This window comes from Nanorana parkeri, unplaced genomic scaffold (assembly GCF_000935625.1).
Source record: "Nanorana parkeri isolate BGI_ZX_2015 unplaced genomic scaffold, ASM93562v1 scaffold1101, whole genome shotgun sequence".
In the NCBI taxonomy this organism is placed as follows: Eukaryota; Metazoa; Chordata; class Amphibia; order Anura; family Dicroglossidae; genus Nanorana; species Nanorana parkeri.
In genome coordinates this window covers 188,463-209,680 of record NW_017307369.1, presented here as the reverse complement: position 1 = coordinate 209,680, position 21,218 = coordinate 188,463, and the positions used below count along the sequence as shown (strand labels likewise).

Sequence of the window (21,218 nt, the reverse complement as noted above, 5' to 3'; positions counted from 1 at the left end):
GACACGCAATCTGAGGGCACAACGGAGACATATGCAGGACACGCTCAGCAACCTGAATTGGATCGATAATGCTAACAATGGAAGAGACTCATGGGAAAACGCTTCTCTGCAAACATTGATGGCATTGCTGCACGGGAAACACAACCTTCAACACATCACTACATACATATTGTATATGGAAATCCTAGGGGAAGCATTACTAAACGCAACATCATTCACACCTATGCCTTTCAAGAACACAAAGCATTTTAAATCTCCTTTCCCAGTGATGTCTATAGTCTGAGGAACTTTTAGAACTCCATTTAAAAGCCAGTAAATGAGAACAGGCCCTGTAAAAAGGAAAGACATATGAGGCTCATACACAAAGCTTTACATGAAGATTATTATCTTTATTTTCAGTAATGATTTTCAAATCTTATTGGATGGTCACTTTTTTAAAAGTATCTTTATCCTGGTGTGCTAGCTTTATGAATCAAGCCTATTGAACGTATATTTTCCGCAAGGATACATGCTGCCTATTCTAATGCCAACAACAGTTATGGGCTACAAGAGGATTGGTGTTTTAGAAAAGGAATATGTCCCGATTTAGGGTTTTTGTTATAGCACTTTTTATATACTTTTTTTTAAAAAATTTATATTAAAAAAAAAACGCAAAAAGCAGCCAATATAAAGCTAGCCAGATATGATGAGATCTGACTGCACCATCTACAAAGTTCAGACTGGTACAGCAACATAAATGTGTAAATTAACACAATCCAATGCATTCAAGACATTGGTGAAGGCTGCATGAAACCGTGCTTGGGAGCACTATATTTTCCATTATGTCTGAGCAGATAGGAAAGCTGAGCTGGCCATATACTAGTCGATTTTTTTTTTGTACTCAGCCTGCAGATTCCTCCATTCACACTAAAACATGGATGAGGGCACTGTGAGTGAGCTGTAAGTAATGCATGTATGGATGGATGGAGCCCCCTCGCTGCCATAGATCCAGCCCACCCCACCGAGCAGAATATTCTGAATGGCTGCTCAGTGCAAGAACTGACATTGCTGCGCTAGGAGGAGGCCGAGAAGCCTTTCACCTAGAAAAGTAGAAGGCACGCGGAGACCCACTGAACACGGGGTTGCGACCCACCAGTTGAGAACCAAGGTTCTAAACAGTATATGCATTAAAGAGAATGACCAACAATTTGGCTGCAAAAGTGAAAATACACTTTAAAAATGGGGGTCGTCTTATACGCGGGGTATACAATGTATACCTTTAGTTCGTTTAGGCCAAGCTGGCCCAAAACGACCATCCCTAATCTGTCAGCCCGCTGGATGTGCGGTAATACTGTATGTACGGTAGCTTCCGCTACATACAGTAGCTGAGCCAATCACGGCGAGCGATGTACACAACCTCTGCCAATCCAAGCAAGCTTTGTATTCATTAATAGAACACATTGCTCGCCATGATTGGCTCAGCGCGTTATACTGTATGTAGCTGAAGCGACCGTACATACAGTATTACCGCACATCCATCCATGATGTTTTTAAATGGTGTTGCCTCGGAAGTGGCGTAGTCTTATATAGCACAAAACCTATGTTTTAAGTGGAAAATTAGGGGGGTCGTCTTATACACCCAGTCGCCTTATACGCCGGCAACTACGGTAGTCTCTAGCAAACCTTCAGATGTATCCGATTTCTGTTCACCCCTACAGACATCCTCAAGCTAGCCTAGGAGACCACGCACATCATAATCTACACCGAAGGTCTTCTTTAACAAAAAGGGGAAATGTAGAAGGAGCCATCTGCCAACTTTCTCAACTTGCCTGTATATATTATTAAAGCTGAACTCCAGGTAAACCTCCCAAAACACAGATGAAAAACGTAAATATGGGAGCGGATTTTCCTTTCACAAGATTTGTATTTCTGTGCACTCATTCCTGAGATTTAAGCTCCCAGGTCACAAGTAATTGTTTTGTAGGCCTGAAGCTACCAAAGCACTCTACACTAAGAATCCCACTGTTCTGTATGGTCCTTGTTCACACCTGAGCGTTCTTTGGTTTGTAGCAGAAAGCTTGTAGCGTGAAAAAGTACATGGGCTTCTTTTCAGGCCTTGTCCCCACAGACGTCAATGGAAAAGCCTTAAAACATCACAAATGATTTAAGCATTTTTACATGTCACTGAGGCTACTGCTTTCCATTGGGCCAAATAGAACAAACAACGGCAAAACACTCAAAACGGACAAATACACGCATAAAAAATATTTTGCTGGTGCGGGTCATAGCCAAGGCATACCTGCCGTTAAAGAGAAATTCCACCTTTCATAAACATAAATAAATGCCCATTTCTTACAGAAGAACTCTGGACATGACAGTTTTTCTAAAACAATACAGTCTAATGATTTCAGGACAGTGGTGGAGCGCCAGGGCCCAGTCACAGCTACAAATACTACGACCCCGGTAGTTCTTGTGAAAATGTCAAGTATCGGCACCGGTATCAGAACATCCCTACGAAAAAGGAAAGGAAGGAAAGGAAGTAAAGGAAAGGAAGTAAAGGAAAGGAAGTAAAGGAAAGGAAGTAAAGGAAAGGAAGTAAAGGAAAAGGCAGAAATGAAAGGATTTAGCTTGCCCCCCCCCCCAATTAGATTGGAACACTCATAAATTGAGCTCCATTGAACTAAGTGTAAAAAAGGGAATCTTCATCTTATGTAGCCATGCACACAAGTTTCAGTCACAATGGTTAGTGAGTAAAGATAGAAAGATCTTGCCAGGACTAAGACCATTCATAAATCGTCTGCTAATAAACAGCAGGCTCCAACCTGTGGCACACCTACAGAGGGCCGATGTGGAGAGCCAGGAGCTCTGGTCAGTGAGTACTTAACGAGTATATTTAGGAGAACTACATATACATATTGTACGGGGGGGAAGGGGGGGGGAGGCGGCAGTCTCAACTAGTATTGGCAGCAGTAAACCATGCATTTGTATTCAGCATAGCAGTAAACACACTGTTTAAATGCAGGAGGGTTTTGTACAGCAAGTCCATATCCTGACTAACTCAGGTCCAATCCTGACTAACAGGGTGCCTCCTAATGGGTTCCACAAAACAGACCGAAAGCTCTGCTCCCTATTCATTTTCTATCAGCACTCAGCCTTTTCACCCAGCAGAGAGACTATAGCATCAGACATAAAAAGGCCAATGCACAGCTGAGACAAATTTCTGAGTTCTGGCTAACAGGTACTATGTGGATCTAGGACTGGAGGCTTTATCCTTCCCAAAGCATTTCAAAGCCATCAGTCCCTGTGCCACAAATGGAGCTTCCAGTATACTCAACAGTCATGCAGTGCCTCCTTCTGTGTGAAAGCCAATGAAGCTACCACAATGTTTTTGGACTGATTGAGGAACACAAATTAGGTGAGAACATACAAACTGCAGGCAATGAAATCCAGGACACCACAGAGATGCACTGCTAGAGTGCTAACCGCATAACAAGCATGTTACCAGTATTGCACCTTCCATACTCTGGGGAAGCCAGGCATAGCAGATGGACCCGACTGACAAGTCTACACCATTGCCCTGCCCAACACTGAAGTTCCTTTAAACACACATGCAGAGGGAAATACTGCCAACATCCATAGCAACAGTTCATTTTGTTCATACAATGACCGTCACAAAAAAAAAAGCTGGACAAATTACTGGAGATTTAGCCACCAGACAATCATTATATCTCAGATGGTCTTTATCTAGTACTGTCCAGAAGATGAAATCAAAATCAGTAAAGTGGGTAACATATCCAATATCCTTCCCTCTAGTTTTCATACACAAGGCCAAGTAGTAGAGATTGTATGCTGCATCAGCTGGCACAGGTGCCACTGCAGACTCCTATTGCTGAAAATACCAGTTCCCTGGCTTTCATGTGGATTCCATTGGCTTCAAAACTTCCTAAGCCACTTAGAACCAGCATACAGGTCAGGTATTCGGATTTCACTCAGACATTGCTGAATTATTTGCTTGTTTAGGGTCAATGATTTCTAAAGACTAAAGCTAGAGAAGGCCAGGCCACTGGTATTTTCAGAAGAGGTGCCAGCGATGGCAGCCTCAGCTCTGTTTTACTTGCATTACCTGAGAGGCAGGAAACAACTAAACCCACGATTGTAAAACAAATTCCTTCCATGAAAAAGGGTTTCCACAATGTGAAACAACTGAATAATGGAATACTCGGGGTAGCTCTTAGGATGAAGCGGCCATAGAAAATGCCGTTTAGGACATCGGATTTACAAACATGAATAATTCACACAATGGCCAGAAACTGACCGACTTCTGGAATACATTTTACTCTACACAATTTGTAAACCTTTCATTTTCTGAGGAGCATGGGAGTGCTTGGTACTTACCACATACCACAGTTATAACAAAAGACATCAGATTATTCATATTTAAACCAATGCCTTCCAACCAAATCCCAGTATACAGAACCTTCCTTGTACCAATACATGATATTCATGTCCAAACTTAAAGCACAACTCCAGACTCAAATGCCTTCCCCTGTCTTCATACTTACCTTTTTTTAAAGCAGTCTTTGACCCATTCACTGCAAAGTCCTCTTCACCTTCTTCCTTTGGCAATGTGCGGATCCTAAATGCAGCAGACAGCAACTCCATTAATTATATGGCGCTGCTCTCTGCAGTATCCAGAACAGGGGCAGAGCCTTGACTACCTGGTACCATAGGAAGTGGTGATGCCCGGTATCATTTTATGCAAGAGTACCCGTGCTGGATTGGTGAGCAGAGGAGTCCGCACAGGACAGAACCAGAGAGGTGGCGAGTTCAGCAGCCCCCGGTGGATCTAATCATTTATTTCCCCCTAGATGGAATTAGACTTTAGTAGACTTGAGCTAAAAGATATATTGGTATTGGCTGAGCACTCATTCTGAAAATTCTAGGTGCCTGGTTATAAGACATAACAAAAGTGTTAGTCACTTATTAGGAGTTTACTGCCACTTCTTGCCTACCTGTTCAGGGTCAGACTCAAAGCACTGATGCCAGAGACACCCAGGCAACCATTTTCAGGAGGAAATCAATAATGGCAAACTTTATTTTTCATTTACAGTGTTAAAGTATAAACTTTTAGAACAAAAATGCCTGTAAAAGTGGACCAGTGAAATAGATGGAGACATGGTCAGCTTGCACTTGACTACAGGTTCAACGCTCCCTTGCTGTCGGTGGGCAGTCCTGAAATGCATCCTGCAGGAATCAGCTGTACAAGCAGGCACGCTTTGAAACGGCACACACACTTGTAGGCAGCAGAGGTAGAAGGCATCCTAGGAAGGCAATGCTGCTCCTGCACAGACTTACATTAAAAGTCAGGAAGTTCTGCTCAAACTGGCAGGATTAACTGGTACGTAGTAACAAAAAGACTGCAAAGGGGAAAAAAACTAAAATGGGCAAAAAGCGGCAAAAAATAAAAACATCTTTTTTCCATTTTAGGTTTAGATACAATTTAGAAGAACAACCAACAACTTTCAAGCGAGGGAACAGAAAACAAATACTTAGAAATCAATGTGAAAATGGCAGAGCGATCTAAATCAAGACTGTAGCTATCATACAAAATCAGAACATATTTGACATCTATGATGTTGAGCCAGCGGAAAGAATCCAGGACCTTATATAAACCTGCAGAGCAACTCAATTAAAAGCAGATTAATAATGTATGCATCCATTTAACACACAGTAATATCCTGCACCACACACAACCAGCCACTAGATGGTGCCAGCAAGTAAGAAGTCACAGGTACTGAAGGTTACTATTGGGCAAAGACCAAAGGTAACACTTCCCAAGCTGAGCAAATACGAGCCAGGTACATTAATATGATGGCGAGTAAATAAATTCCAACATTCATTACAAGGTGAACATTGGTATTACATCCAGTACATGCAAAAACAAACACTCATTTCTAAAGTCTGATACGACTGCCTGACAATTTGTTGATCACACAAGCTCTAATATGAACACACCATCAATGCATGAGCACCAATCACAGCTGTTAATATTGATGTTATGGAAAATCAAACTCTGTTTCCTCCGTATAATATTTAGATACTAAAGCTTGCCAAAAATTAAAAGTTCTGGAAAAAATAAAGTCTGAGCCAGAGATCCCGGCACCAAAACCTGTGTTGCTGGTGGTCTCAAATCTGCTATCGGGGATCTAAAAGAGGAAAAAGTAGAAACCAACTCTTCCCAACAGTGGACAACAAGCCACCGCATGCTGATGCAGATTCTTCCCTGCACACTCCTTCAATGCATTTTTGACAGAGTGGCTTCTTCCAATCAGACCCCAGCTTTAAGGAGCAAAGTGCACACTTCCTTTTTAGGGACTGCCTTGCCCTTAGAAACCTGCAACACAGAATAAGCAGAGTTAACTTTCTGCTAACCTCATACCAAACAAGCCATAGTGCCCCCTCAACCCCCTAAGCCCAACACCAAGGAGCCCCAGGTGGAGGAAATAGCTACAGTCAGAACTACAGGGAGGGAATACGTGGAAGTATTCACCTACCTGAGCAGAGCTGGTGCCTGAAGGACCCGTATCCATCTGTGCATTCTGTAGAGGAAAAGGATCCATCTTGGGGAAACACTAGTAGTCTAGGGCTGCAACAACTAATCGACAAATCGAATATTGAAAAAGTTGTCAACTTTTTTAATCATCGATTAATCGGCTTCCAATTGGTTGGCCCTGTTCACGGCTCCACACACCCTCCCCACCTCACGCTCGCCGCTGCCAGACCCGCCCGCATCCACGATCGGCACAGGGACCCACACATGGTGCTGTATAATGTATTGCTGGGATTTGTATTCCTCTATAGCTGATGGTACATTGTGCTGTATATTATACAGAGGACTACAAACCCCAGTAAAACATTATACACTATGTATAATGTATTGCTGGGATTTGTTGTATTCCTATATAGCTGGTGGTATTCTGCATTGCACTGTATAATGTATTATTGCCGGGATTTGTAGTCCTCTATACAGCGCAATGCGGAATACCACCAGCTATAGAGGAGTACAACAAATCCCAGCAATACATTATAGAGTGGTGCAATGTCGAATACCACCAACTATAGAGGACTACTAAACCCAGGAATAGTACATTGTACAGCGCAATGCAGAATACCGCCAGCTATAATGTACTATTGCTGGGATTTGTTGTATTCTGCATTGCGCTGTAGAATGTGTTATTGCTGGGATTTGTAGTCCTCTAGCCGATGCCATTCTGTATTGATTGCTCTATAATTTTACACTTTTCATTTCACTATATTGCACACCACACTTTGTTTTTTACTGCCACCTTTCCAAGCTTGCTCCTGACGCCGGCCGCTCACAGCACTCCTCCCGCACCACTCTGCCTCCTGTGACAGTTTCTCTCCTCCCTGCTGGGACACAGAGCAGCGCCCAGTGGTGAGAGAAAGCAGGGATGCGCCGCTATTACGGTTGAAAGATGGCACTTTCAGCATTTTGCAGAAATCTCAATGCATCCCTAGTATGCATGGTACGGCCTGGGGTAGTCCATCATTCACTGGACATGTTCTGCGACTACTACTACAACCTGGACAAAATGATCCTTCACAGATCAATCCATGCAGAGTATTCTATCAAATGGAGTTATTTTTTTTTTTACTACATCTTGCATAAAACGTGAAACTGCACAGGTAAAGAACACGCTACTAAAGCTCAAACTACTGCACGAGGGGAGAGAAATATTATAATAAGAATACAATTATTTCATTCTTGATGCTGCACTTCAGACACAATTTTAAAAGAGGAAACCGAGAAGTATACATACTTACACAGATCTGCTGTCTAGCACAGCATCAGGAAATAAAAAGAGAGAGGAAGAGGAGCTGGGCCAACACAGACAGTAATCGGACATGGCCAGAAAAGGCTATGATATGAAAGAGGGGGAAGTAGTTATATGTCTTAGTAAATTAAGTGGCACAATGGAAGTCAACAATAAAATATATATTTTTTAAATATATATAAAAAAACAAAGATTACAGAATGGGGAAAAACATTTCGGGACACACACACACACTTAAGAGTATGTTGAAGCAACGTCACATCAACAGTGACAACACTAATCTCCATGTACATGGATCCTGGATGAATATGAACAATACAACTGCCCAGCCGTGATGAGGGATGATCGTCAGCCGTGTAGTCTTCTAGCAGAAAAACCTATAGTTGTTGATCCGGATTGAAAACCACTAAATCATGTGTACAATGAGCAATCCCTGCCATCTCAAAGTCACACTGCAAATATGACTAACAGGAAGGTAAACCCTGTCACTATGTACACAACACAAACCTCAGAGCTCATGTCCATGCAAGTACAGGATTAGAGCAACTGATTGCTTCACTTCTGTCCTTCCCTGGTCACATTAGAAGTGGGACAACTGGAAAGATCTGATTATTACACCAGGAATGTTGCCGATTCACTTGCTTGGGGGTTCCCTCACACTAAAGGTTAGCGAGCACAAGAGTGGATTTCCTCAGGATGCAGACGTGTGTTCGAGGAGCAATCAGAAAAAAAATTCCCTTGTTTCTGGAGTTTGTATTGGAGATAATTCAGGCCTAGCAACGTGTAAGGGTCCGTGCACACGGGATGTGTGGGGCTGCACTGGGAAGTGTTGCTCAGCAAAGTCCTAGTCCATAGACCGAATACAACATGCAGGACTTTATTTCATTGCAGCGTGTTGTGTCACATGACATCACACCGCAATGCTCTAGGGCAGGGGTCTCAAACTCAACTCACTCGGGGGCCACTCAATTTTATTTCTTCATGGGGGCCGCTTGCAAATTTCATACTTCAAAATAAAATTTAACTATATGCGGTATGGTATTACAGACACCAACACACTCACAATAAGGCCCCATTCATATCCAAGTTTAGGTGCAATTAGAGATTTCTGCGTCAGGAACTTTCATTTTCCTGCAGCAGGAATCCCTAATCTGGCGTTTACAAGTGGCAGCTGTCACCCATTCAACTTAATGATCAGGTGACAGCAGATGTCAGTATCCTTGGACACATGCGGTGTGCTGGCATTTACATACAGCGGCTGTCACCTGATCATTAACTTGAATGAATGTCCTTTAGATCCGGTCTGTATAGTAGTGTTTATATTCTGGGCTGTTGGGAGGATTAAGGAGGTGTGAGGGAGTGCATACAAGGTAAATATAGGGGTTCAGGGGAAGCCCTTACCAGGGACACTCACTGTGCCCTGCATGGGGGCACGTTGGCAGTGCCTCTTAAAGCTGAATTCCAAAAAAGGAGGATGGAGGCATTATCGAGGGAGGTAGACAAGGCATAGAGCAAGTATAGGCTCTAACCTTGTTACTTACAGGTACATTTTTTCCAAAGTAATATATGGCAATTTTTACAAGGGAAGGCCCGCATCTAATAAGAGGGGTCATAAGGGCAGTGTTGAATTGCTGGTCTCTTGCACTCGGAAATGGCATCGGTGAGAGATCTGGACAGTAGACAATGAGGAAACATGCTTCAGAGGGTAATAAATGTGCAGAATAGATGAAAGGGTTGGGAGCTAAGCTGGTTAATTTTTGCCCAGAGATGGACTTTAAGTGGTATCATCCATTTGGCTGTGCAAATCCCAGGACTGGATAGACAAATACAAATTCTAGGCATGTAAAACAGCTCTCATATGGACTTAATTTGCATATATAGCCTTCTGCCCAAAGTTCAGCTTTAAAATGACCCTGTCAGCATTCCAAACAACCACATACTTGCAGTTGCCAGGAGCAGCAAAGCAGTTCATGCCAGAAAGGCAAGCATATTCCCAGTGGTGTTTTTAAGGAATGTAATTTGGATAAAAGTAGGGATGTTCAGACACCAGTGCCGATACTTGGCATTTTCACGAGAACTACCAGGGTTGCAGAGATTAGTCTGTCGTTTTAGAAAAAATGTCACATGACAAAAAAAGAAAAATGCATCAGCAATGGTGTCAAAGTACTTGGTCTGGAAAAAAAATGCTATCTGTGCATCTCTAATATATAACAAATCGTACATTAAAAACAGGGATGCACAAATCCCAGGAGCTCCGTATGCTCCTTAACCACCTCCCGTCCATGGCCATTCCTTAAAGGCTGGACGGGAGCCTTATAGGAGTGGGAGGGTCTTAAGACATCCTGTCCTTCCCCCTACTCGTGTAGGGAAACTGTTAGAAATGTAAACGGCCAGCGATGGCCGTTTATAGTCAAGTGATCAGGCATCTCTAGAGACGCCTGATCTCTAGAGACGGTGCGCCTATGTGCGAAAACGACAATTGCACCCATTACGTCGCACTTGTTACATATCGCCGCGAAAATCGGAGAGCAATAATTCTAGGGATACAATTAGTGATAACGCTAAACTGATGAGCGATAAAAGCGTTGCCTATGGCCAATTTTTGGGTGTGGTCGTTTTCGGCAATTTTACGGCTTGACATGTTTAGTGCCCGTTTACCCGACATGACCCAGTCTTTTATATTTTACCCAAAAAATGGGGTGATAATACAAGGTTTTATAACATTTTATAGGGAAACAGTTTATTTTCTTCAAAATGAAGGGTACTTTTTGTTATATAGTAAAAAAATAAAAAGCCCAGTGGTGATTAAATACCAAAAGAAAGCTCTATGTGTACTCAAAAAATTGTATGAAATTGGTTTCAGTACAGCGTTGCATGACGGAATAAATGTCAAACAACCGCAGCACTGAACGCCTAAAAATGGCCTGGATAGGAAGGGGGTTTAACAGCCCGGTCAGCAAGTGGGTAAAAATGACAGCTGCCTCTAGTTTTCCTCTAGTCTAGTCTTGGAGCTGGAAAAGTATCTGTACATGTACCGAGTATGGTACTTGGTATCTGAACATCCCTAGATACACTTTAAGCAACGATCATTTTGTTTCTAGAGGCTATTTTAAGGTGGCCTAATGTAAAGGAGAAACAAGATTAAAGAGATCCCCGATTAACAATTTCTAACCTGCACAATAACCTTCTGTCCTACTGTAGCTGTCAAAGGATTCCTACCAAACATTTCCACTCCATACCATCTGTCTAGATCTGCACACAAGCAGTCTCAGCAGAAGTGACTAACGGGGGATTAAGTTTAGTGTCTGTAACAGATTTAAACAGATTAAAAAGATTAGAGACTTAATTTGGCTCGACCACATTTGTAAACTGAACAATCAAAATCCAGGAACATCATCATCGCCGTCCACAAATCACAAGACTCTTATACAAACAAAAAAAGAGCCCGGATTTAAAGGATAAGTGAACAAAGTGTCCTTCTCTTTTTCGCCCCTTTAAGATGACCCAATTGTTCTCCCCCAAAGAAGTATACTCGCCAAGTTCCGATGGGCCCAGCCTCCTATTTACATTCTATGGCGGACGTCTCATTCTCCTGCCGGTTACGGCACAGCGCAGTTCACCACCCTATGTGTGAACGGGTTCTCAAGTGAAACTGAAGATAGTATGCCCCCAGTCAGACTACCGCAAACCAATGTCATTTGCCCTACATCTAAAGAAAGACACGTCTGGGTTTGAAGTGGACACACACAATGCAATTCAGGGTGTGTCATATTTCTGCAAAGGCAGACAGCCAGTGACCGTGTTGTACAGGTATCAGTTGGTTCCTACCAGCGGTGCGCGAGCGAGAGAGAAGGAGAGAGAGCGAGACGCTGATTGGTTGATTGGTTGCCATGGACAACTGCTTCAGATTTTGCCTGATCCAGTTTTAATAAATTCCTTTCCTTGTTTTTTTCTTAAAGTAGTAATAAAACTTGGCATAAAATATTTGTTTTCCTTTTAGCAGCACATACTATTTATGCAAAGGCCTGCTACGCAGAATATTAAATAAATATATATATATATATATATTACACATACATACATACATACCACACACACGTAACTCGATTAGAATATCGTGCAAAAGTACTTGCAGTAAGTTCTGCAAAAGGGGCCCAAACCAAGTACTGAGTACATATGCATGCTTGTACTTTTCAGAGGTCCGATATTGTTCTATGTACAATCCTTGTTTTATTGATTGCATGTAACAATCTACTTTTTTGAGGCTGTGGATTTGGGGTTCTTGGGGTTTTCATGAGCTGTAAGCCATAATCATCACAATTATGACAAATCACGGCTTGAACTATCTTGCTTTGCATGTAATGAGTCTATCTCATATATTAGTTTCACCTTTTAAGTTGCATTAGTGAAATAAATGAACTTTGCACGATATATTCTAATTATTAGAGTTTCACCTGTATAAAAAATAGCAACATAGTGGGGTTTTCTCAAAATTGACTGCAAAAGTGAAAAGCCACTTTTAACAGTGGTATGCAGTTTAGCATAAATGGCTCTAACACTGTACTATAGGACAACTATCCTGGATGCACAGTTGGCCCACTGGGGAATAAAAGAATGATTTGCATAGTTATGTCCACAGTCCTGAAATGAGGAATAATAGTCTATTTTAGGATATGTGATGGAACAGTGTCTGTTCTAAGACTTTACTGAGCAAAGAATGAAAAATATAAAAATCGTAATGTTTTCTGCCTTTAGGCTTTGTATACACGAGCAACATAAATGGAACTCAGCAACCATCCCCATCGCCTGGCGAAAAGGTGACCAATAAACATGAAATTGCCAAGTGAAACCTCAGGCTTGTGTTGATTCACCCAGACCGCACAAGCACCTTTCCTCGGTGCTTTCAGAAATGTGCCCATTGTGTTATGCGAAGCAGGGACAATTTTCATGAAATTAGACCTAGTCAAAACACAAGTTCTATTAAAAAAAAACCCCCAAAAAAAACCTAGTTTCCTAGAAGATGAAATGAAATGTCTGGTTGCTATGGGTGAGACCTCCTTTCCTTCAAATACAACAGACTGAACTGTCCCAGCCAGCATATCACCCAAGACGCTGACAAATGGCTATGGCGCCTAGTGGAAGGGAGTCACATGATACTTTGATAGCATTTCTAGCTGGTTGCGCAGAGCATTATCTCAACAAGCAGCTCTGTAATGTATTGATTGCTGACATTTATTGTTACAGAATTCTCTGCTGTGTGCTGCAGGAATGACACTGCACATTACAGATCAATACTGCTCATGTGTTTGAAAGCTACAAATTAGGGACATGGAGAAAAGTATCAAACAGAACATGAGCGTTCAACAGCTTAACCCCTGGAGTACTGGAGAGGTTTACAAAGCTACAAGTGGCATTATTCTGCATACAGAGCTGTATCCTACATAACAGTCTGCACATTCCACCCAGATAGAAGTAGCACTTGCTGATAGAACTCATTACATTGGAGTGAAGAACTCTTGGAAACTTGCATGTACTCCGGATGATCAAGAAGCGCTCATGAGCAAACACATTATTAATAAGTGAAGTAGAACTGAAGCCAAAAAACTTTGTTCTTTTTTAGTTTTGGATAGAGCAAGTCCCTGATCACACCTAGGCGTTTTGTCACTCAAAGCCAAGCGCGACAAAACACCCAAGACAAGGTATCCTGTTCATTTCTATGGCATCCGTTCACACCTGAGAAACGACTGTCTCTGGAAACAGTGCAATGTAGTTTTTGGTCCCATATACTTAAATGGGAAACTTTCAGGAGCCAATGCTTAGGCACAATTGATATTTCCACTGGTTCTATACAGCACACTAAAATATTCACTTTTTGAGTTCTGGTCCACTTTACTTACAGGTCTGGTGAGCACTAGAAACATTAACATATTTGGCAGTGAACACCGTTCACAAATGGATCATTACAATCTGGTTAGAAATGTACATTTCTTGACATTAACCATAGATGGAAACACAGCCAACAATCATCCAGACATTGACCCAGTAAATTGGGATAAAAGTCTATGACTGAACATGTCGGTAGACATACGCGTGCCCCCAATATATACAGATATTTTCTTCCCTACAAATCCTATTGTGCTCACCAGACTAAATCATTTATTTTTTAATAAGACCGGTTTATTCTCTTCTCACTAATCTCCACCAGACTATCCGGCTCATCCAGTTTGCAAAGCTTTGGGAAAGGAGCCAAAAGAACGCTCTTTTGATACACGAGTTTATACCGTGCTCATAAATAGGAAGCAGCAGAGTCCACAATGATATAAAGAGGCTTCCAGGAGGAAAGTCAGCGATTGTTCTGTCCAACATCTTGTACTCAATGCGTGACCATTCACTGCATCTCTGCATGTGAAGAACCCTTGTCTGCTTGGCAACTGGTATTACCCAAAAAAAAAAAAAAAAATCCTTCAGTGTTAAATTGACACTAAACTCAGAAGTTAATCTAAAAAATTCATTCAAATCCCTTAATTAACAAAAATGTATCTTATATTTGTGTATCACTCGGCTGTAGAACCTCAAATCATTTCTGAATTGGTGCGGACACTGACCTACCTTCTGGAGGGGGGCTACTTGCTCCCCATGGTCCCTGTGTGTTGTAACGTAGCCACCACTCCATGCTCACTCCCGCGATGGACTACAATCTCAATACAAATTACAAAATTAAACGTGAGATTGTAACCACCACAGGAGCGAGTTTGGAGCAGTGGCTACTTTAAAACACACACAGGGACCATGGGGAACATAAGTAGCCCCCCTCCAGAAGGAAGGACAGTGTCAGCACCAATTCAGAGATGATTTTAAGATTTAATGCCTGAGTATAGTGTCCCGTTAACATCAAATTTGCCACAAAACAAATATTAACTAGAACGTGATGTGTTAACCTCTGTCATGGATGCAGAGCTGTTAAAAGGAGAACTATGGAGGTGAGTGATTCCACTCATCCTCATAGTTAGAGCAGACATGTGACAAAGAAGCGGTCACAGGTCGGCTCTATTGATCAGGAAGTGAGCAGAAAACATGCCGTGGATCCACTCACTTCCAGATAGTCACCGCTCCCCGCAGGGATTCCCCCTCCCCAGCACTGAGTGGAGGAGCGAACTGAGGAGGCGCGGGCATAGCCTCTAGATAGGCAGATCCAACTGTCACTCACGCAGCTGGATCCAGGCAGTAATGTCGGGATCCGTCCCAGCTGCGGCGCTCCCAGTATATCGTGGGCAATAGACTGCGATATACTGAGCTTTGGGTCACGGGAGGAGGTTAGTACATGTCCTCCCGTGTCCCTAAAGAGAGCTATGTGGAAAAACACTTACCCCATAACCTCTTAAGAGTTCCCGTTACCAACTTCAAAAAATTTAGATAAGACAGGGAAAAAAAGGAGTAGTATTTTACATGCCTAATTGCCGTGTTTTACCTTTATATAAACTTTTCACTGACTTATAAATGTGCCTTTGAATTTGCAGGAACAGGGGAAGCCAGCCTTGGCACTACAGCTGTTGTGGAACTACAAGTCACATCAGGCACTGCATAACAGAGGTAGAGCAAAGGATGGTCTCTGCAGGCCTGCTACACAAAGTGCTGTTTTGTGGAGCATCAGCAGGCAATGCGTTCACCATCACCCAATGCACAAAACAGAGCACTTTGACACGGATATACACAGCCTTAAAAAGGAATATAATTACAAAATGAATGGAGGCATTATAAGGAAGCCATGGCTCTCTCCAAGGAAAATCAATTAGATACAAGAATGGCCGGCATGCAAAATCATTTCCAAGCAATCGGCTCAATTTATTTTTAATGAAACACAACAGGACTTCAGGAGGAAGATGCCGTTTTAGAGAAAGTTGTTGTTTTTTACTGAAGTATAATTTCTAAAAATCTTTCATCTGTTGTGGAAATACTAAATACTAATGGAGACATTCGGACAGCAAATTACAGACATTTCTCACAGGCGTGTCAACTACAAGGAAATCTGTGAACACGCCGACAGTGATTCTTCAATTTCATTCAGCATTTGGAAAATGGAAAACTGATTAAGCCTGTGTAATGCAAACGTCCTGATCTGCTGGTCACGGGTTATGAAATATTAGAAATCTCACTTTTGGCTCACTTATCTGGGTGTGATTGAGGTTTTATGCAAATGCAGAGAAGGTGACAGCAACATTAAAACAAAAGCACAACATCAGATACAAAATTCACACCGGGAATTCAAACTCTGAATGAAAGCACTCCTATAGTCAGAACTGGGAAGACGGGTCCCCAGCACTCCTAATGCAAATAATGTAGGGCTGGTAATGATTAAAATTTTCGTGTTCGATTAATCTAAATTTTTTTTAATCGATTAATTTTGATTAATTATAACGCACATAAAGATCCAGCTACATTGGCCTATACACATACAGCACAGCAATGAAGTAATAAAATGAACTAGGATCACACTAATCCAGCACGTTATTAATCTCACATGCCCCACTCAATATGGCCGCCGTTTGAGTGGGGCAACGCAGAATAATAACGTGCTGGATTAGTGTGATCCTAGTTCTTTTATTACTTCATTGCTGTGCTGTATGTGTATAGGCCAATGCCTTGGCTGGCACTCGTGCAAAAAGTTTTGAAAAAATTTTCATCGGTCAAAAAGATAAACGATTAATCGAGAAATTAATTGTTAATTTGCACACCCCTAAAATAATGCAATGTTTATTGCAAAAAAAAAAATTATAGGTTGAAATTGCCAACGTTTCAGGGCCACGCAAGGGCCCTTCAAGGAGACAGTGACCTTGACACTGTTGGGGGAATTCAGAAAAACTGGGGCGGACAGAATCTGGGAGCAGTTGTCCATGGCAACCAGCTTCTGTTTCATTTTGAAATTTTAACCGAACAAATTGGAGAAGCTGATTGGTTGCTATGGGCAACTGCTCCAGATTTTGGCTGCTCCAGATTTTATGAATTCCCCAATAAAAAGAGGGGACCCTGCTTGGCTCTGAAACGTTGGCAATTTTCACCTATGTGCCATTTTTGCAGTAAACAATTTCTTTGTATTTGGACTGCTGGTGACCCTTCTTCACATCTGACTTTTTGCACGGCGCCATCAGTGGCAGTCACTCCTGTTTAAATATGGTGTGCAGCAGATATCTTCAACACCCCTATAGTCAGACACTTCTAAAGGCAACAAATCAGGCACTGACATAACAGGTGCTCACTAAAGAATGATCTGCAGCACCCTAAACAGCTCAGGCAAACACTGACCTGGCAATGTAATGTTCACAAAGTAATGAACCATCAGTGGGCAAGATGGGTATTGTCACATGAATAATAGGGGGAAATGCCTCTGTTCGACTTTCAGAAAGTCAGTATTTGCATAGACACTTTAAAGGGCTTTCCGATAGGTTGCCTGCTCAAACGTTGTACTTGTTATAGGTGTCTGGTCACATGTTCAGTTTACAAAAAGGATTTTTTTTTTTTAGGCTAGCACACATGACGTATTCCTCATCTGTACTTCTAGCCGAAAACACTAAACAAATTCAAGTTTTACCTTGTGCTGTTCGATGGAGTCTGTCCAGCGCTGTCTGTGATCGGGATCTTGTGCACGTAGGTACCAGACACTGTCATTAACACTGATATCAAAACGGCATTCATCAAATTCATGCGGCTGAAAGAAAAATGAACTTACATTATTATCATCATCATTTTACATTGGATCTGGAAGACGCTGTATGTAGAAACTTGCCAATATTAGTATAACTGCAAAACAGGGGTAGCGAGCTGGATTTCTCTGCACAAAAATAAAATGGCCCAAAAACGAATTGCCATTATCTACACAGGGCAAGGAAACAGGTTTACTTGAGCGTTCCCCCTACCCAGGAACAAAAGCAACCTGTTGTATTTAAAGTGTGATCTCCTTTGGTTCCTGCTGGGGAGGTGGGGCACTGAATGCTATGGCTAGAGTAAACTACGAAGCGGACTCATGGATCTACTTAGGGGTACCATGATGGGAAAACTATCACAATAATAAAACACGTTTCATGAGACAAAGTTCACTTCCACAGGAGAACGAAAGGAGGTAGATATCTAGAATTGTGTACACACACACACACACACACCTAAAACCAGTACTATCACCTGTATTCCGTGTCGGGTAAATAATAACAGTTCACTTGGAAAATCCATGTCAGATATTAGACTTGTTCCCCGTGATTGGTTTGCCAGAGGTTACCTGCTAAGGGTTTAGTGTTTATATAGACATAAAGCTGCTGTTACTGTTAATAAGTCTTACGGCTCTGGGTAGCATTGCTAAAAATTGGATTGGTTCCGCTTTTCATGAACTCCAGGTAGCCCCACTACAAGCGTTAAGAAAAGTTTTCCCTGGAGTTCTTCTTTATATGCAAGAGCAGAATCATTTAGGGAAATGGGGAACCCCATCCCGAAAACAAAATGACTGCTCAGGACGACAATAGATCTTTAATCGTTTTTTTTGTAGGCCTATAATAAAGTGGTCAAGTCTCTTCCCATGATCTCCTTGGGTCCCCGGGGACATGGATGGGTTGGATATTAGCAGTTCTGTGGGGCCAAGAATTTAGAGCTATGGCCAAAAAGGTTCTCTTTAGGGTCACAGGAGAACATATACTAATGTCTTCCTGTGACCCAAAACTCAGCATATAGCAGGTTATTGCCCACTATGTTCTGACAGCGCAGAGCCATGCTGCAGCCAGGACGGATCCTAACAAGATGGTCATGATCCACCCTGCTGCCTGATTGACAGCTGGCTCCGCCTCTCTGTGTCAGCGCTGGAGAGCGGGGGGGACGGACGGAGAGTGACTGACCGTCACCGCTCTCTGCAGGGAGAAGAATCGAGACACTTAGTGATCAGCAGTATGTGATCGCTCAGTTCTCGATCTATAGAGCGATGTGACAGCTTCAGTGTCGCACGTCGGCTCTATGTGGATGAGTGCAATTCATTCTCCCAATGATTCTCCTTTAAACATTACACAGGAATTATATGAACTATACAAGTTCCATCCTACTCCTGATAACTACATGGATCTAGAAGTCTGTAAACTTACTTGTTGAAGATGCATTTCCTCAATGCACCAACACATAACAGGGATTGTTTCAAGTAAGCTTTGATTGTATTATCAGAAACGACTTTAGTATGTATTCCCATTACAATGCTGATGATATAAGAGGAGAGGATATGCTGGGACTTTACAACTCCTTTAATACAATTATACTCCTGTTTAGGGCTTGTTCACACCAATTGCGGTGCGTTCCAGAGCAGTAGCTGCTGGAATGCACCGCAATCACACAAAACTACCCTCTGCATTCTGGGGCAGGAGTCTGGCATGGAATTTGAGTCAATAGCACCGCTTCCACGGAACCCCTCCCCCCGCAGTGCGATCGGATGCATGGCAAAACATTGCATGCACTGCGTCCCACTGCAAAACGCAAAATAGAGCAAGCAGCATTTTTTGCGTTTGCAGTGAAACTGAATGCACCACCATGCCCCCTCCCGCCCCAGAATGCAGGGGGAAGTTTACCGCTCTGGAACGCACCGCAATTGGCGTGAACAAGCCCTTATTCTAGAAGCCGCATCTGGTCATTATTCCTCATTTATGAATATTGATATTCAGCCCAAATCAACGGGCTTCAGAGAGACATTCAAGGTATGTGAAGATTTCATCATGGGAAGAATGTACCACTGTAGTATTATACAACAATGGCGTTCCTTCTCTGCTGGAGCCGTGTTATACTATACTTAGTCATACTAGCAGTGTTAGGTGACACACATTCACTCCTTGGGGACAGCATCATTTGTTGTCACAATGAAATGGGAGATAAAATGACAGCATAATTACAAGGAAACTAACAGCAATTATCAGGTGCACCGCGTGGATACACAGCTGGAAAGGTACAAGGAAGGTGAACCGCAAGTCAATATCTAAAACACATTTGCAATGAGACCTCATTAAAGCTGAACTCTGGTCACAAACTTTCATTTCAATATTTTCCTCAATAGCCACAAAGGATACAGACAGATTCCACTTTGTGTGCAGTAAATCCTTTGCAAAGCCAGGAACTTATAAAAGTAGAGGTGACATTCCTTGGAGATGCACATAGTCCTTGCAGATGGCAGAGCTGTGGGAGGGAGGAGGTTTTTTTGTATGAATGTTCATACGAAAGTCTACCAGTGTATGGCCTGCTTACAGTGTAATTCTGCTTTCCCCCCCTCTTCCCAGTGCTGCTCTTACCCATAACCAAATGTTCCTTCCGCTCCGCAGCTGCTGGTGTACTATCCATACTCGGCAGCACAGCCCTGTGCTCGCCATTTCAAATCTCACTCACAAAATGGGGAGCACTCATTGGTCGGCACAGTCACCTCACCACAGCGACCAATGAGTGCTCGCCATTTGTCAGCGAGATTTGAAATCTAAAGATTGAACAAATCTGAATGAACATAGTATATGCAGAAGAGGTCAAGGAGAATTATGGGAAGAATGAAATACACTCATCCCCATAGTTAGAACCTATGTGCGACATTGCAGCTGTCACACGTAGATTCTATAGATCTCCGAGAACTGAGGGATCACATACCGCTAATCCCTCAGGTCCACATCTTCTCCCTAAAGCGAGTGGTAACTGTCAGTCACTGTCATTCTATCTGGAGGGCTAGAAGGGGTCGGGCACAGCTGGCTCTGCCTCTAGAAGGTAGAGCTAGCTGTCAATCAGGTAGTGGGGTGGCTCCCAACCTTATGGTCAGGATCTTTCCCAGCCAGAGCGCAGCTCTGCACTGTCGGCATACAACAGGCTATAGCCCGCTATATGCTGCATTTTGGGTCACAGGAGAACATTAATGTCCTCCTGTGACCCGAAAGAGAGCCATGGCCAAAAAAGGTTGGACTTTAGGTTTTGTTTTTTTTTTTCCTTTTCTAATTACCAAACCAATTTGTTCACCAGAAGCTGCTAAATGCAAACTACGCCATGACAAACACAAAAATGTAATCTATTACAGCTTACTGATCCTAAAATGGAGTAGCTGAGGTTTTCAGGATTTTTCTTTTTAATTCACCTGGTGATCCTGCAAGTCTATTATTTTTCAACTTCCTTTAAACGGCCAGAGATATGTCTTTCAGAGGTAGAGACATGATGGGATTTGTAGGTTGACCACAGCTAGAATGTCGAGGTTGCCTACACCACTACTATTGCATCCAACACCACCCTATCCACAGGATGACCAGGTCCAAGGGTGACTACATTGCTCCTCCATAGATAGAGTAGTGAGTGTAGCCACCCTAAGACAGGAAGCGGGTTAAAAAGTAATGCCACTTTCCCAGG

General features: G+C 42.5%; 1 protein-coding gene across 2 annotated transcripts in view; it reads right to left on the bottom strand.

Moving 5' to 3' along the window:
• COL4A3BP (collagen type IV alpha 3 binding protein) overlaps positions 1 to 21,218 on the bottom strand; it is a 78,450-nt gene that overhangs the window by 25,329 nt on the left and 31,903 nt on the right. For both annotated transcript variants that reach the window (XM_018567840.1, XM_018567841.1), the window contains exon 3: positions 17,422 to 17,538. In XM_018567840.1, the coding sequence (XP_018423342.1) occupies positions 17,422 to 17,538 (117 nt within the window). The remainder of the gene's footprint in view (positions 1 to 17,421; positions 17,539 to 21,218) is intronic.